Source organism: Equus caballus, chromosome 12 (assembly GCF_041296265.1).
Source record: "Equus caballus isolate H_3958 breed thoroughbred chromosome 12, TB-T2T, whole genome shotgun sequence".
In the NCBI taxonomy this organism is placed as follows: domain Eukaryota; kingdom Metazoa; phylum Chordata; class Mammalia; order Perissodactyla; family Equidae; genus Equus; species Equus caballus.
This window is the reverse complement of record NC_091695.1, coordinates 44,380,388-44,396,841: the sequence shown is the minus strand read 5'-3', so window position 1 is coordinate 44,396,841 and position 16,454 is coordinate 44,380,388. Positions and strand designations below refer to the sequence as shown.

Below are 16,454 nucleotides of genomic sequence, written 5' to 3'. Positions count from 1 at the left end.
AGCCCATCCTGACTCCAGCTGGTCAGGGCCTCCTCTGGGTTCCTCAGACTCCGGGCTTGCCTCAGATCAGCCCCACAGGCTGTGTTTACTTGTCTTGTGCCCCAACCACTGTTCACACTTTTCTTCAGTTGATCTTTGATGAGCCCCTTCTCTGAGCCAGGCTCTGGCCAGCTCACGTGAGAGAATGGGAAATAGGACCGAGGCGTTGTCCTCAGCTTACTGGGGGAGACGGAGGAAGAACCCAGCAACCACAACCCAGGAGGTTAAATGCAGGGGTGGGGGTGACACAAAGCATCTCACCTGGCCAAGGGCAGTCAGGGAGGGCTTCCTGGAGGAGGCAGTGTCTCAATCAAGTGGAGAAGGAGTTAACCAGGTGAAGAGAGGAAAGGAGTTTCCCGGGAAAGGCCCAGCAGGTGCAAAGGCCTGGAGGTGAGACCAGCACGATGCTTGGAAGTGTGGCTGGAGTGAAAGCTGATGCGGCGGCAGGCAAGGCCAGGTGGAGGGTTCGGACTTTACGGGGGCAGTGAGGAGCCAGCGAGGGTCCTGAGCAGGGCCAGCCACAGCAGCCCTAAGGAAGAGCCAGCGAGCTGCTCTGACTCTCCTGCAGCGTCTCAGGGGCGCTCTCCCATTAAACGGCTGATCCCTGACCGAGACCTTCGGGGCCTGATACTCCATTCCTGCCCCTGCAGAGGTTCCGGCCCTGGCCAGTGCTGCCCTTCTGCCCTACCCAGCCCCTCCCCCCAGGCCGGGCAGCTCCTGAGGCCTCAGCTCCTGTCCCTTGTCTCAAGGTCACACCCACTGACTTGTCTTGGGGTCCTGCTGTCTGACTCTGACCACGACCCTTGGCCCGGGTTCTTCACCTTGACCCCCTGCCCCCTTCCTGCTTGCCCCAGCTTCAGGACTCTATCTCCACGGCCCCTGCTCGGCGTCCCAGCCCGGAGCTGCAGCAGCCTCAGCTCCTGCCCCACAGAGCAGGGAAAAGGTTCGCCCTCCAGCCCACAGACACAGCGGGACCAGAGTCTGCACTGTGGGCGGGGAGGGAGGGGACGGCCACAGGGCCTCCAGGAAGGGGCTTCAGCAAGCCCACTGGGCACCTGTGTGGACAGAGAGGTGGGGGCAGAGACTTCTAAGACGATATGAGGCCCAAGGCAGGGACAAGGTGCTGAGAGCAGGGGTGGGAGTGTCAGGTGGGCTTCCCGGAGGAGGTGGTTGCCAAGCTGGGCCTTGGAAGAATGTGAAGGGTTCAGACAGAGAGAGAAGGTGGGGAAGGAATTCCAGGCAGCCCGAGCTGCCCTGCCGTGTCTTCCAGAACAGCTGTCCAGGAAGAAGAGTCACAACGGAACTCAGGAACTCAGCAACTCAGTGGCCAAGAATGGAACAGGTGGGCCGCCACCTGGGGGGAAGGGGGCGGGGCTGGGTGATGGGCGGGGCCTGGGGTCTGGAGCACCTCCATCTGGGGCACCTGCCTGACCCTTGTTCTCCGGATCCCCAGCCCTGGAGCTGGGTCCCCAGCCTCAGGGCGTGCCGCCGACCAAGGATGAGAGCCCTAGTGGCTGCAGCTCTGGACGTCACTGAGCTCTCCAGCCAGGGCAGCACCCCCCCGGGGGACTTGCCAGTGGTGGGGTGGGGAGGGAAGCGAGGCCCAAAGAGGAGAGGCCGGGCTCACACAGCCAGTCTCCCACACAGGCACGCCCTTTCCTGCCTTCCAGATGGAAACCTACAGACTCCTGAGTTCCGTGGACTTCCCCCGCCCGGGGGCCGGGGACCTGGCAGGCACCGTGCATCCTCAGCTGCAGGTGTGGCAGGGGGAGGGGACTCCTGGGTCACAGCCTTGGAGGTGTCAGGGGAAACTGAGGCCCAAAGGGAGGGACCACAGGTGCCTCCCACAAGATCACCAGCACCTTAGAAACAGAAGCAGGAGGACAGGAGCCCAGGCTCCCTCCTGCCTCCCCGGGAACCTCACGCTCAGGCCTGGAACTCGGGGCCACAGTGATCGTCACAGCACCCATGGAAGGCACAAGGGGACTCCTCAACAGTCTGGACACGGCTCTCCTGGCCACAGAAGGCAGAGGGAGGGCGGGGGTGTGGGGCAGGCAAGCCCCAGTTCCTCTGCTTGGAGGCGCAAATACAGAGCCCTCTCTTTATTTTCCGGTTAATTTCCGATTAACTCCTTGAGCAACCCTCTGCACGTTAGTTAGCAGAGAGTCCAGCGTCTCCTTCTCCAGGCCTCCCCTTCCTGAATGTTCCCGGAATCGCGCGGTCCTGCTTCTACCCACCAGAAGGAGGTTGGGAAGAATGGGCGGGACACCAGCTGCTGCTCTGTTGCTGCCACATGGGGTCGCTGTGGGCCACAATCCACGCCCTCCGTGGCCCTTGTGTCCTGCAGGGCCCAGGCGGCCGGGGCGCCCCAGCCTCCTTAGTAATGGTACCCCAAGCTCCCCACCTGGCTTTCAGAGATGAGAGGGGCTTCAGAGGGGGCACCCCCTCACCAGTGACCAGCCAGAGCCTCCTCCTCCATGATGAGTCCCTGTGGGCCAGCAACTTGCCAGTGGAACTCCAGTGGAACTCCAACTTCCCCTCGGATCAGAGGGGACCAAGGAATGCTAAAACTCTGCAAGGATGGGTTTCTGTCTCAGGGGTCTCCGCCTCCTTCCTCCAGGGAGGGCCACCTCTATGAGAGGGAGTCCACCGTGTCCCCCAGGTCCATCAGCGAGGCTGCCCACTCTGAGAAGGGCATTGCCTTCGTCCAGACTGAGCAGCTCACATTCTCCATGCCCACCCTGCCCACGCTGGCCCCCGCTGCCACCCACCATCCCTAACCCGGGCCACACCTGCCCAGCCTCAGCCCTCTCATCTGAACAATGGGTCCTGAGGCACAATCCCCAGCCCATGGCCCTTCGCCACCCACTCTGTACCATGTTCCTTGCCACCCCTCACCCCTCCATGCCTCAGTTTCCCATTCTATAAAATGGAAGATTTCCAGGGTCCATGGCTTGTATCCTCTGTCCTGCGTGGCCCCTCTCTGTGACCTCAGGGTCTGGGGCAGGTCTGGCCCAGGGTGGTCTTGGACATGCTGTGTGTCCTGGGGCCAGTGGTGGCTATCTCCGCACCCATGCTTGTCCATCAGGGCCCAGAGGGAAGATCCCACAGTGTGTGGGGAACTTGGAAAAAGACTGTCCTGGGGCCAGCAGAGGGACTTCCAGAGGAGACGGTGACCCAGACGGGGGCCCCCCAACCCCCTACACTCCCAGCGCCAGAGAGTCAATCTGGGAGAGCAGAAGCATGTACCCACGTATGTGCACATGTGTGTGGGTATCCGTGTGTGTCCCTGCCCCAGGTGCTGTGTGTGTGTGTGTACGTCTTTGCACATGCGTGTTTCCGAGAGCCTTAGTACCTGGGGCGTTCTTCTGGGGGGATCTGTATGTGGCCGGCACATAGCCCAGCATTTCCAGGTGTGTAATGAGGCTGCAGCCCATGGGGGCTCACAGCTGGGGCAGGCGTGCAGCTCAGCAAGGCTCTCCCCACCGAGCACGGCCCGTCCAAGCACGGGGACGCAGGGAGGCAGTGTCTCAGCTTGCGGAAGAAAGAGGTCCTCCCAGGGAGGCCAAGCCCCCAGCACCAGCCCAGGACTCTGCATCAGCATCGGTGGGGAGCAGACACGGGGTCTGCTGCTGGAGGCCCCTCGGTCCTGACCCTCTCTCCAGCGTGTACACAGCAGGGCTGAGCTGGGCAGGGTGGGACAGCATCCGGATGCAGCCTCACACTGTCCACACCACCCGACAGCAGGGCTGGTGGCACCCAGGGCGCCGTCCTCTCTGGGCATCACTCCCCGGCCCCTGTGTCCCCCTGCCTGACTCATCCATCTCCCTGCGGCCACGGCTGCCTCGCCGCCTCCTGCTATTGAGCAGCGAGATGAGAAGGTGTGAAGGATATGGGGGCACCAGGGACGGGCTGGCAGGCAAGATGGATGAGGGGGCAGGGGGCCAGCAGGGGCCTCGGGCAGGAAGGGCAGGCCAACCGGGGAAGAGGCTGTGCAGGGAGGTGTGTGCATGGCGCGTGTGTGTAAGACAGACAGTGTGTGTATCCGTGCATACAGGAGCTTGTGCATGTGCACACGAACGGTGGTGGGTCCTTGGGCCTTCAGTTTGTCTGTGTGCCCGTGGGGTGGGGTGTCAGTGTGCTCATGCACCTGTGTGTGTGTGGGGGGGGGTTTCCCATCACACAGAAGAAAGGCATGTGCAACACATGTGCATGTGCACGCGCACACACACACACACACATACGCACACCAGGAGTCAATAGAACCCTGGGCTGGCCCGCCCCTGGGAATCTGGGCTCAGGGGGAGCCACTGGGACTGGTGTGGAGCCTCCACGCGACTCCATCCTCTCTCCCATTTCCCCTCCGCCCCCCTGCGGCTTCTGGGACAGGGTGGCACGGCCACACCTCACTGGGTGGCCCCGGGGAGCCCTGGGATCCTCCATCACAAGCACAGAGAACCGCCTCCCCATCTTGCCTGGCAGCAAACCCCAGAGCGGGTGCAGCCTTCCTGCCCCCGCCAGGCATGGGTCTGTGCCCGGGTCAGCCCACCCTCTCCCGACAGGACCCTCCCGGCTCGCAGGCTGGGATCTGAGGCACAGGGGACTGAAGCAGTGGCATCTCTGAGCTGAAGAGAGGAGAGGTCTGCCCGTGGCCTGAGGTTCTGGGATGTCACACTCCGAGAGGGGCAGCTCCTCTGACCCTCAGCCCCCGGTGCCCCCTCTTAGGTATGGGTCTCTGGCAACCCCACGTCCCCAGTGCTAGACTCTGGAGGAGGTGTGTGTAGGGGGGGTCCCACCCACCTTGGGGACCCCAGTTGAGCATGCCCAGCCTAGCCTGGGGTGCTCCTGCCTAGTACTCTGGCCTGGGGGCTAGCCTGAGATGCTCCCTCCCAGAACGGGCTAACGTGAGATCTAGGCAGATGCCCCTCCCTGGGCCATATGACAGGGATGGAATGACCAACAGCACTCTTAACTATGAGCTACCAGCTTCAGGGGATCCCAGCCTCCTGCCTGCCCGACCAGTGATCCGTGTGTGCCCTGAATGCCCAGCCCCGGACAGGCAGGGACAGCCTGGAGAAGGCGTTGGTCAGGCTGGAGAAAACAGACAGATACATGGGCAGAGCAGACACCTGCACCAGAGGTCTCTGACCTGGGCCAGTCTCCTGCCCTGCGGGGACTATGTAGGCATCGTCACCCAGGATGGGGACAGCTTACTGCTCCCAGGCTGGGCCAGCCGGTCCCAGACAGAAGAGATTATGCACTTAGTTCAGTTGGGGAAACTGAGGCACAGGGACTGTCAGGAGGACCTGGCTTCCTGCCACCTAGTCCGGTTCTCCGCCCCTGCCGGCACTGGCTGCTGCCCCCTCACGTTTCCTCTTCCACTTTCCTGTAATCGGACACTGGCAGCCCCAGGTCGGGGGTCCGGGTCCTGGTCAGAGGGCACCACCTCTGCCATTCAGCCCTCCATGCTCTGCCCTCCTCCCGCTATTGTGGCCTCTCCACCCTCCCCGCAGCCCCATCGGCCCCAGCCCCTCCAGTCAGCCAGGCCCGGGCCCCTGCGGATCACACAACGCATCCTCAAGATGGGCCTCCCGCCCCGGCACCTGGGCCCATTGATCAGGAATGGCTGGGGGGCTCCTAGCTGGGGAAGGGAGGGAGCCAGGAGGGGGGACCGGCAGCGGGAGAGGAGGCTGCGCGACGTCAGAGCCTTCCCACCTGCCCTCCTCCCGCACAGCACCGCCCTGGAGCTGGACGAGCCCAGCCAGTGGCCGCACACAGTCCAGTCTGAGGGCGTCTTGGAGAAGCGGTCTCGCACATCCCAAAGCCAGGGTCCCACCTGCAGAGCAGGTGCCCGGCTCGGGTGGAGAACCAAGACCTGCGCGATCTAGGAGGGAAGGACGGCCCTGAGCGCCTGAGAGCTGAGCGGTGCTGCTGGACGGACCAGGAGACCAGGAGCGGCTGACCACCCCTCGCAGCAGGCAGGGGCCCCTCGGGTGGCAGCTGCAGCCCGGCCCCTGCTGAGCGGGGCCTCTCCAGGAGCTGGACGTCCGGGCTGTCCCCATGGCAGGTACAGTGCAGGCAGCTGAGGCGGCCCTATGGGTGGGCTCAGGCTCCAGGGTGAGTGGGGCAGGGTAGGGACTGGGCATGGGGACCAAGGAAACCCCACTAGACCCAGGCCCTGGGCGAGGGGGTGGGGCAGGGGCACCCCAGGCTGAGCCCTCAGGTCCTGCGAGGGCAGGGCTGACGGGCTTGCAGCCACCCCAGTGTAAATATGGGGGTGCTGACAGGTGGGGGGACAGAGCCATTTCTGGGTGGTGACAGCCTTGTCAGGCGTGGGTGACCTAGGGCCTGTCCCCTCCGCTCTCTGGGCCTCACCCTTGAGTATCAAGATGGGGGCTAGATGAGAAGCCTCTACCTGCTGCTTCAGACCCGACTTGATGCCAGTGGGACACTGGCAGCTCCTGACCCAGAGGGGCGCTGGTTTCTAGAAGAACCAGGCAGAGGACAGGCCCCTCCCCAGGGTTCCTGAAAGCACTGAGGGCCAGCACACTGACCGGAGTGGGCAGGGGGTGGGCTCAGAGAAGACTTGGGAGCCGGTGACCAGCCTGAAGCCCCCAGGCTGTGAAGCCATGAGCCTCTCCCCTTGGGACCCATCGCCGTGGACCCTGGGCACTGGTATTGGTTATCTGGAGGAGCTACTTGCCCCACAGGGCAGCAGAGCTACTGGCAGGGCCTGTCCAGGCGGTGGGGACATCAGTCCATCCACCCTTCATGCCCCTCTGGGGGAGGCAGACCTGATGTGACCCATCCCCCTCAGGGGGACCCACCGCCCCCAGACTGCAGAACTCCCAGGGCCTTTAGTGAGGTGCCACTTCCCACACTCTCTCAGGGCTGTTAAGGATGGGGCCACGGGGCCTGGGCCCCTCATTCTCACCAGGCACCCACTATGCACCAGCTCTGGCCAGGCACTGCCCACCTGTTAGCTCATTACACGCTATAAGGCCCCAGGACTCTCCCTCCCCCGTCTACCTATCCGTCCAGCCAGCCAGCCAGCACCGACATTCCACCTCTGCCCAGGGCGTCCTGTGGTTTTACCAGGCCCTCGGCCCCTTGGCGACTGCTAGAAACTAAGAGTCTCTTTTTCAGGATATTTTCTCCTAGTTTTAAATTTTTAATTGTGGTAAAATACACATAGCATACAAATTAGCATTTTACCCATTTTTAAGCGCACCGTTCAGCGGCATTAAGTACATTCACATTGTCGTGCAGCCATCACCACCGTCCATCCGGGACTTTTTGCATCTTGCAAAACTGACACTCTGTCCCCATTAAACAGTCAGTCCCCACGCCCCTCCCCCAGCCCTGGCACCCACCATTCCACTGTCTGTCTCTATGAATTTGACGACTCCAGGGACCTCCTATGAGTGGAATCATGCGGTCTTTGTCCTTTTGTCACAGGCTTATTTCACACAGCATAATGTCCTCCAGGGTCATCCATGTGGTAGCAAGTGTCAGCACTGCCTTCGTTTTTCAGGCTGAATAATGTCCCATTGTCCGGATAGAGCACATTTTGTGTACCCGTTCATACACTGATGGACACTGAGGCTGCTTCCACCTTTGGCCGTTGTGAACATGCCGCTGTGGCCACCGATGCCCTCGTCTGTTCAGGCCCTGCTGTCAATTCTTTGGGGATGTGCCTAGAAGTGGAATTGCTGGACCGTATGGGAATTCTCTCTTTAATTTTTTGAGGAACTGTTATTCTGTTTCCCAGCGACTGCACCATTTTATATTCCCACCAACATTGCACAAGGGTCCCGATTTCTCCACGTCCTCGCCGACATTTGCAATTTTCTGCTTTGGGTCTTGTTTTTTGTTTTGTTCTTGGCAATAGCCATCCTCGTGGATGGAAAGTAGTATCTCGTTATAGTCAGGATTTTTTTTTTTTTTTTTAACCAGAAGGGTGGAGGGTGGCAAAGCTTTGGGCCAAAGCTCGTGCTAGGATTACAGATCAAAAGATGGGATCTTTAGAAAAAAGCGAGGAGGCCAGAGAAGAAAGATGTTAGGATGGGCTTCCGGAGGCAGGATTTGGGCAGGGTTTCGAGGTCAGAGATGGATGAGAGTCGTTCATAGTAATTCAGAGATCTCCTCTCAGCTCAGTTCTCCTTAAGGGGACCAGGCAGTGGGGTCTCCAGGGAGCTAAGAAAGACCCCCAACCCCCACACCCACCCCCAGGGCCTCATGTGAACCATTATTCATTAGAGGTGTCATTTATGAAGGGCCTCCCATGTGCCAGGCCCTGGGCGTGTCCTCACAAATCCTCACATTGGGCGTGCGAGGCGGGTATCAAGAACCCCTTGTGATGGATGTGGGAACTGAGGCTCCAGGAAGTGAAACAATTTGCTCAAGGCCACAAGGCCCCCTGATGGCTCAAAGATTCCCTGGGAGCCAGAGAGGCCCTGTCTCCAGCCTCCAGGAGCTTTCAGGGAGCATTTACCTCACGAGGTGATGCTGAGTCAGGAAGACTGTGGGAACACAGGCCTGGCAGTCAGGGAGGGCTTCCTGGAGGAAAAGGCACCTAGGTGCAGCCTGAAGGGTGAGGGCTGGCTGGGTGGAGTGGGGCTCTGTGAGGGGAGCAGGGTCCCAGGCTTCCATCCTCTCTCCCCAGCCTTCCTCTCTGCAGGCCTTGGGGTACTTGCAGCCTCAGAGACCTACCCCCTGCCCATGACCAGCTCTAGCTGGGAGCACCGGCTGGACTCCCCGTTCCCATCGGGCCCTTCCACCAGCTCCACAGAGGCCCCAGCTGTGGCTGAGCCCACTGGGCAGGGCCCCAAGAACCCTCGTGTGTCCAGTGTGACGGTCCAGCTGGAGATGAAGGCTCTGTGGGAGGAATTCAACCAGTTGGGCACAGAGATGATTGTCACCAAGGCCGGCAGGTGTGAGCAGCGGGGGTGTGTGTGGTGGGGGCTGGGGGCCGGAGCCGAGTAAGTGTGCTGAGCCCCTCCCTCCCGCAGGAGAATGTTTCCCACCTTCCAGGTGAAGATCCTGGGCATGGACACGCTGGCTGACTACGCCCTGCTCATGGACTTCGTGCCTCTGGATGACAAGAGATACAGGTCTGGGGCTGGCCAGGGGGAAGCGGCTCAGACCTCAGGCGCTGAGATGGAAAAACAGACCCCTACCTGCACTCTGGGCAGAGGCAGGGGTCAGCTGGAGCCGTGCCAGTGAGGCCTGTCCTGGGGCAATAGTGGGAGGCTGGATGGCAGGGGGAAGCTGAGCTCAGGCAGCTGAGCCTGAAGTGGGCAGTGGGCTAGCCTGGGCGGAGTGAGCTAGCCCAGGGCAGCAGGTGCGGCCACAGGGAACTCAGGGCTGCACAGCATTCTTGGAGCCTCTGGTTCCTGGGGTGCGAGATGGGGACAGTGCATGGGCAGTCACGGAGACGGCGACAGCCCCTTCCCCTGTCAGCCTTGGCTCCATGGGGGCAGCGGATGAGGCGCCGTTGGCTCCATGGGGTGCAGACGGGGCACCCTTGCCACCTCGCTCTGCTTCCCAGGTACGCCTTCCACAGCTCGGCCTGGCTGGTGGCAGGCAAAGCGGACCCGGCCACACCCGGCCGCGTGCACTTCCACCCCGACTCGCCGGCCAAGGGCGCGCAGTGGATGCGCCAGATCGTGTCCTTCGACAAGCTCAAGCTGACCAACAACCTGCTGGACAACAACGGCCACGTGAGGCCTGGGCCACAGTGGGGAGGGGTTGGGTCAGGGCAGGGGACACTGAGGTCTGATTGTGATGAAGCCTGGAGCCAGGGCTGGCCGGACCTTTGATGCCCAATGGCCTTGGTGCCTAGCACCCCCACCTGCTGCTGGGGCCAAGTTCACCTGGCTGGGGGTTGGACAGTGGAGGGGACGGTCCAGGCAGGTGGGGAAGTGGGCTGGGGGTGTGGGATTGTCCCAGCAAACACTGTCCTCCTTGTGAACAAGGTTTATGAAACGCCCAGCACGGGCCAGGCCTGTTGTAGCTGCAGGAACACAGCACTGTTGACACTTTGTCAAACACACAAGGTCCCTGGCTCGTGGGGCTCACCTCTTGGGGTAGGGGAGACAGTAAGGATCCAGAAGACTCTGCATGCAGTGTCTCAGAGGGTGACAAATGCCAGGAGAAAAAGGAACCCAGGAAGGGGGCTGTTCTGTTGGGAGAGGGGCTGAGGGGCTGTTTGAAGAGAAGTGGAGAAGGGAGCCTGCGCATATAGAAAGGGGAGCTCTTGTAGCCAGAGGGAACAGCAAGTGCAAAGGCCCTGAGGCTGGAGAATGTTGGGCAAGTTGGGGGAACTGCAAGGAGGCTCCCATGTGGCTGGAGTGGATGGAGGAGGGGTGGAGGGAGGAGAAGAGATCCTAGAGGCTGCCAGGGCTGGTCTGCCAGGCCAGCCAAGGGGATTCTGGCTTTTACTCTGTGCGGGGTGGGAGCCCCAGGAGGGTTTTGAGCGGGGGGTGACACGCTATGGCTCACGGGGGTTGTGTGTGGAGAATGGACAGAGGGGCCAGGTGGAGGCAGGGAGACCAGTCAAGAGGCAGCTGAGGAAAGAGGAGAAGAGGATCCCCAGGAGAAAGAGGATGGTGGCCAGCTGGGGTGGGAAAGGCGGTCCGATTCTGGGACGTTCGGCAGGAAGAGGCGACAGCTGGGACGCGGGTGTGAGGGACGGGGGAGCGGCAAGGATGCTCAGACACAAAGGGGCCTTCGACACAGAACTGCAGCCTCTCAAGTTCAGACCCTGCGCCACCATCACAAGAAAGGGGGGCAGCAGGCCCAGCATGTTCTCTCTGTTCCGGGGAGAAGGGCTTCAGCCTCAGTGAGGGGTTGCTGCTGCCCGCCCCCCCCCACCCCGTCCAGCCCCTTCCACTCCCCCCACAGATCATTCTCAACTCCATGCACCGCTACCAGCCCCGCTTCCACGTGGTCTTCGTGGACCCACGCAAGGACAGCGAGCGCCATGCCCAGGAGAACTTCAAGTCCTTCATCTTCGAGGAGACCCAGTTCATGGCTGTGACGGCGTATCAGAACCACCGGGTGGGTCGGACCACAGCTCCTGACGCAGCTGCCAGCCCACTTCACAGGGATGGAGACTGCGGCCCGAGGCTTTAGCCGCTACATGCACACAGCCGCCTGCCCTTCCCTCCTTCCCTGGGACTCTGTGGGCATCTGCCCGCAGTCATTCCCCTGCCTTCACACTACGGGCTCTGTGGTTCCTGGGCCGAGGGACTGGGGGTCCCGAGGGGACAGGGTGGCTGAGCCTGGGCCCCATAGCCTTTCTCCAGCTCAGGGCTGACCTCTAATTGCACTTTCTCTTCTGCAGATCACCCAGCTGAAAATCGCCAGCAACCCTTTTGCCAAGGGCTTTAGGGAGAGTGACCCGGACTCCTGGTACCGTCCGGCCCTGGCCAGTTCTGCCCTGCTGCCCTACCCCAACCCCTCCCCCCAGCCCCAGGCGGCTCCTGAGGCCTCAGCTCCTGACCCTTGTCTCAGGGTCGCACCCACTGACTTGTCTTGGGGTCCTGCTGTCTGACTCTGACCACGACCCTTGGCCCAGGTTCTTCACCTTGACCCCCTGCCCCCTTCCTGCTTGCCCCAGCTTCAGGACTCTATCTCCACGGCCCCTGCTCGGCGTCCCAGCCCGGAGCTGCAGCAGCCTCAGCTCCTGCCCCACAGAGCAGGGAAAAGGTTTGCCCTCAGGCCCACAGACACAGAGGGATCAGAGCCTGCACGGTGGGCGGGGAGGGAGGGGACGGCCACAGGGCCTCCAGGAAGGGGCTTCAGCAAGCCCACTGGGCACCTGTGTGGACAGAGAGGTGGGGGCAGAGACTTCTAAGACGATATGAGGCCCAAGGCAGGGACAAGGTGCTGAGAGCAGGGGTGGGAGTGTCAGGTGGGCTTCCCGGAGGAGGTGGTTGCCAAGCTGGGCCTTGGAAGACTGAAGGGTTTGGACAGAGAGAGAAGGTAGGGAAGGAATTCTAGGCAGAGGGGAGAGCAAGCGCAAAGGCTGAGAGGTGGGCAATTTGGGATGGGAGGAGCTAGGATGACTGATGATGTGAGGGGAGGTCTGGGGTCCACTCAGACCATTGCCTCCCTCAGATCCCAACAAAGCTCCAGCCTCCACCTCCAGGACCCCTGCCCGGCTCCACCATCAGCTGCTGGCGCCCCCTGAGGCTCTGCTGACCCCGGCCACCTACCGGCCCATTACCTATCAGGGCCTGTACCCCGGAGCCTCAAGCTCCCTCAGGAACCCAAGGGCCAGACCAACACCGTACCCTCTTCCCAATCTCCAGGCTAACAGGGATCAGGGGGGGCTGGCCCTCCCAGCTGGGCTGAGGCTTCTGTCCTCCACCACCATGTGCCTGGGGCCTGGCCAGGACCCGTAGTGATGGTGGGAGCCCTGTGGACAGAGTCCTCTTATCCTGGATCCCACCCCCTCCAGCCTCCTCTGCAGAGACCCCTCCCCTCCCAAGGAAAGCAGGGGAGGCCAACCCCAGGGAGGGAGGCTACTGCCCAGAGTCACAGCAAAGCTGAGACCGTGCCAGGCTTGGAACCAGGCCTCCCACCTCCCAAGCTGCCCCCTTCTGCCTTGGGGGTGACTCCTCCAAACCATGCTTTACCTCTCCCTCCCCCCCAACATTAAACGATTTGGCATGGGTGGTCAGAGCACTTTTGTCCTTGGGGGCGGGATGGAGGGCCTCAGGAGAGTAGCCGAGTGGCAGGGCTGAGAGGGAGGCTGGGGTTCCTGCGCCCTGCCCTGTGTGGCCGGATGAGGGCCAAAACCGGCTCAGAGAGGCACCGGGACCTGTTCACAGTTACACAGCAAGGCATGGCCGACACCTGCCGTCTAGGTGCGGTGCGCAAGGCTGGGCTCGTCTGGTCTGGTCCTCGGAGGGATGCAGAACCACGAGAGGCCAAAGTGGGGGTGGGGGAGAGATGTGAGACTGCGATGAAGAGAAAGCGACACTTAAACCAACACCTACAGAGCAGAGATTGCAGGGCAGGGGGAGGGAGACGAGCTCCGGCGGAGGCAAAGCAGGGCAAAGGTGCTGGAGTCGGGCCCCGGGAGTGGGAGGGCGGCGCGCGACACCCCGCGGAACCGGGGGAACGGGCTCGGAGGGAGGCCGGGCCGGTTCTCCCCCAGCGGCCCTGACGCCCTCTGCCTCCTGGAGGGGCGCCCCACGGCGCCCTAAACGCCACTCTGCGCATCCTGAGCACTTGGTGAGGGCCCCTAGGAGGGCGACGGACACACGCGGGCGCGAAGGGACGCGGGGCCTCAACAGCCAGACACCCTGACTCCCAAACCCCACAGTCACAAGGGCCGGGGCAAGGCGGCCAGGCCAGGACCCAGCCGAACTGCTGCACGCGTTCTGGGACACGCTCAGCCGACCTTGCACCCAGCTCCGCCCCCGGCCGGAAGCCCAGGCTACCGGGCCCCGCCCCTTCCGGCCCCGCCCCGCCCCGCGGAGGGTCCCGCCCCCGCCCCACGGAGGTCCCGCCCCCTTTACAGGCCCCGCCCCTCGTCGGTGAGTTTCGAAGCTGGAGGGGCGGGGCGTTCCCGCCGACTCCTCCCGCAGCCCGCCCGGGGGCCCGAGAGGCCGGGGATCGTTCGCGCCGCCCCGCCCCTTCCCGCGCCCGGTTCCGCGCCCTAGGTGTCCCGGCCGCGTCCGGCGGGACATGCTGCCCGACTGCCTGTCGGCGGAGGGCGAGCGGCGCTGCCGGCGGCTGCTGGCGGGGGCCACGGCTCGGCTCCGCGCGCGGCCCGCTGCGGCCGCGGTGCTCGTGCCGCTGTGCTCGGTGCGCGGGGTCCCGGCGCTGCTCTACACTCTGCGGTCCAGCCGCCTGGCCGGGAGGCACAAGGGTGATGTCAGGTACACCGGCCGGGAGCTCCTCTCCCTTCTAGGAGGCTCCCGGAGACCGCGGGGACCGAGGGCAAGGCACTTAGCCTCCCCGAGCCTCGGTTTCCGCCTCTGGAGAATGGGTCTGGCGAGAGCCCGTCCGCCCGCGGGCTGCGGCGGGGAGTCGGCGACCGGCGCGCCTCCGCCCAGAGCCTCGAGCCCCGGGTGCTCCTGTCCGGGTGCCGCACCACCTCGGGCCGGGACATCTCTCTGAGCTGTGTCCCCATCTCTAAAAAGGCAGGACCCCGCCCCCTGCCGGCGATTATAGGGACATTCGAGTTCCCGAGCCGAGGAAGCGAGCGGGCCGGGCTGCCCGGTTTCCCGTCCTGGCCCTGCCCCCGGCGGGAATTGAGAACACCCTAGAGTCAACGTCGGCACCACTGGGGCCACCCTAGGCAGAATTTGGGGGTCTGAGCCCCAGGCCCTTCTTGCCTCCCCTGCTAGACCCCCAGGGACTCTCCCCATTACCCCCATTGCTCAGGAAGTTAACTGAGCCTCCAGAGGGCACGAGGCCTGCCCCAGGCCCCACAGAGGCAGACGTTGCCTAGGGGGGTCACGGCCCTCTTCCCCAGCCAACACCCCCACCCCTCCATGGCCGCGACACCCCAAGGACCACACTCCCTGTGCCTGTTCAGTTTCCCAGGCGGCAAGTGTGACCCCGCTGACCAGGACGTGGTACACACCGCCCTGAGGGAGACCCGCGAGGAGCTGGGCCTGGCTGTGCCTGAGGAGCATGTATGGGGCATCCTGCAGCCAGTGCACGACCGGGTGAGCCCGCCAGGCCCTGAGGCCACCGCCAGCCCTTACCCAGCCAGGAGCTGGGACCTCAGGGTCTCCCGCAGGCATAGGGTGTGGAGGAGCACGCCAGACCCCTACCTGGCAGTCCTATTTCATCCCCACACAACCCCTCGGGGATGGCCAGGGGTCTTTTATCCCCTTTCACAGCGGGTCCGGAGGCTCAGGTCCAGGGTGTAGGTGGCCCCCGGATGGCACAGTGGGTCTTCCTCGCAGGCTGCCCTCCGCAGCCCCACCGAGGTCATGCCTCCCCTGACTGCCTGTCCTCCCGCCCCAGGGGAAGGCCCCCGTGGTGCCGGTGCTTGCCAGCGTGGGCCCACTGGATCCCCAGAACCTCAGGCCCAACCGCGAGGAGGTGAGCGGGGGAGGCTGGGACCGGGGGGTCCCGATGCTGGGGGGCTGCAGCGGCCAGTCCTCTGTCACCCTCCCGCTGCCTCCTGCCCGCAGGTGGACGAGGTGTTTGCACTGCCCCTGGCCCATCTGCTGCAGGCACAGAATCAGGGCTACACCCACTTCTGCCAGGGCGGCTGCTTCCGATACACGCTGCCCGTCTTCCTTCATGGGCCACACCGTGTCTGGGGGCTCACGGCTGTCATCACCGAGTTCACCCTGCAGCTGCTGGCACCTGGCGCCTACCAGCCCCGCCTGGCCAGCCCTGAGCTGCCCAGGGGCTGAGGCCCGGCCCTCAGCAGCCAGCCCCTGCCTTCGCCCTGCCAGGCCAGCTCCACCTCAGGATTGAATAAAGAGCCTTTACACCACTCTGTGGCAACTGTGTCTTCTGCCCTGGGCCCCTGGCTTTGGCAGACCCCACCAGACAGGTGGCCTCCTGGCTGCAGTGCCTCTGGCCAATCGCACTATTACCCTCAGCCGTGGGCACTCACTGTGATGCTTACTGTATGCCAGGTACCGGGTGTCATTTCTCTCTTCACCCTCACCACAGCCCCATCAGGTGAGGCCAGCGCTGTCCCTGCCTGGTGAGACGGGCTTCTGGAGGACAGATACCTTGCCTGAGGTCACCCCAAGAAGGGGTTTGAACCCAGCCCGCTCTGAGTCCAGAGCTCTCAGCCGCCACGCTGGATAAGTGTCAGCCCACGCCTCCTACTCCCCCTCCATGCCTGCTGACCCTGCGGCCTCGCTCCTACCAGTGTCAGGTGCGGTGCTGGAACCACATCTGCAGACCGGCCAGTTGCTGTCCTGCCCTCTGCCGGGAGGTTCAGTCGGGGGGAGACCTTAGAGCAGCTCACACAGATAATCGTGTGATTGCACATTCATTAATCACAGATAACAGTGGGACTATACATCAACTATGTAGACCAGGGTTCTGAGAGAGAGAGTTGAAAGGGTGAGCGGTCTGACCTTGACATGGTGATCTGGGAAGACTTCTTGAACAGTATTAGCCAGGACGAGTGAAAGAAAACTCCACCCCCAAGCTGACTTTGCCAAAAGAGGAATGGTGGTTACAAAAACTCTAGAGATAAACTAGCTTCAGGCATGGCTGGATCCAGGGGCTCAGGGGCACTCTTTCTCTTTCTGTGATCCCACTGTGTTGGCCTCACTCTCAGAAGCATTCTCTACTCCACAGGGATGAGAGGTGAGGAGAGGGCAACAGCTCTAGGTTGGCACGGGACTGGCGTCCCATCAACAGACAACAGAGCTGACTTTTCTCAGCCAGTCTCACCCAGAATTGCACTTTATCTG

General features: G+C 62.9%; 3 protein-coding genes across 3 annotated transcripts; all 3 read left to right on the top strand.

The window, feature by feature from the left end:
* The first annotated feature begins 443 nt into the window (after window positions 1-443).
* Window positions 444-2,819, top strand: ACY3 (aminoacylase 3). Its single transcript, XM_070229181.1, has 5 exons — window positions 444-486; window positions 1,310-1,381; window positions 1,493-1,567; window positions 1,687-1,796; window positions 2,637-2,819. Exons 1-5 carry the CDS (start codon window positions 444-446, stop codon window positions 2,817-2,819), a joined length of 483 nt encoding a protein of 160 aa, XP_070085282.1.
* A 5,941-nt stretch (window positions 2,820-8,760) lies between these two features.
* TBX10 (T-box transcription factor 10) lies at window positions 8,761-12,449 on the top strand. Its single transcript, XM_070229180.1, has 7 exons — window positions 8,761-8,972; window positions 9,051-9,152; window positions 9,590-9,761; window positions 10,945-11,100; window positions 11,387-11,454; window positions 11,663-11,751; window positions 12,163-12,449. The coding sequence occupies exons 1-7, from the start codon at window positions 8,761-8,763 to the stop codon at window positions 12,447-12,449; spliced, it is 1,086 nt and encodes a 361-aa protein (XP_070085281.1).
* A 1,129-nt stretch (window positions 12,450-13,578) lies between these two features.
* NUDT8 (nudix hydrolase 8) lies at window positions 13,579-15,514 on the top strand. The gene is made up of 4 exons (XM_023654582.2): window positions 13,579-13,934; window positions 14,597-14,729; window positions 15,034-15,111; window positions 15,204-15,514. Exons 1-4 carry the CDS (start codon window positions 13,741-13,743, stop codon window positions 15,429-15,431), a joined length of 633 nt encoding a protein of 210 aa, XP_023510350.1. The 5' UTR covers window positions 13,579-13,740; the 3' UTR covers window positions 15,432-15,514.
* Window positions 15,515-16,454: the final 940 nt, after the last annotated feature.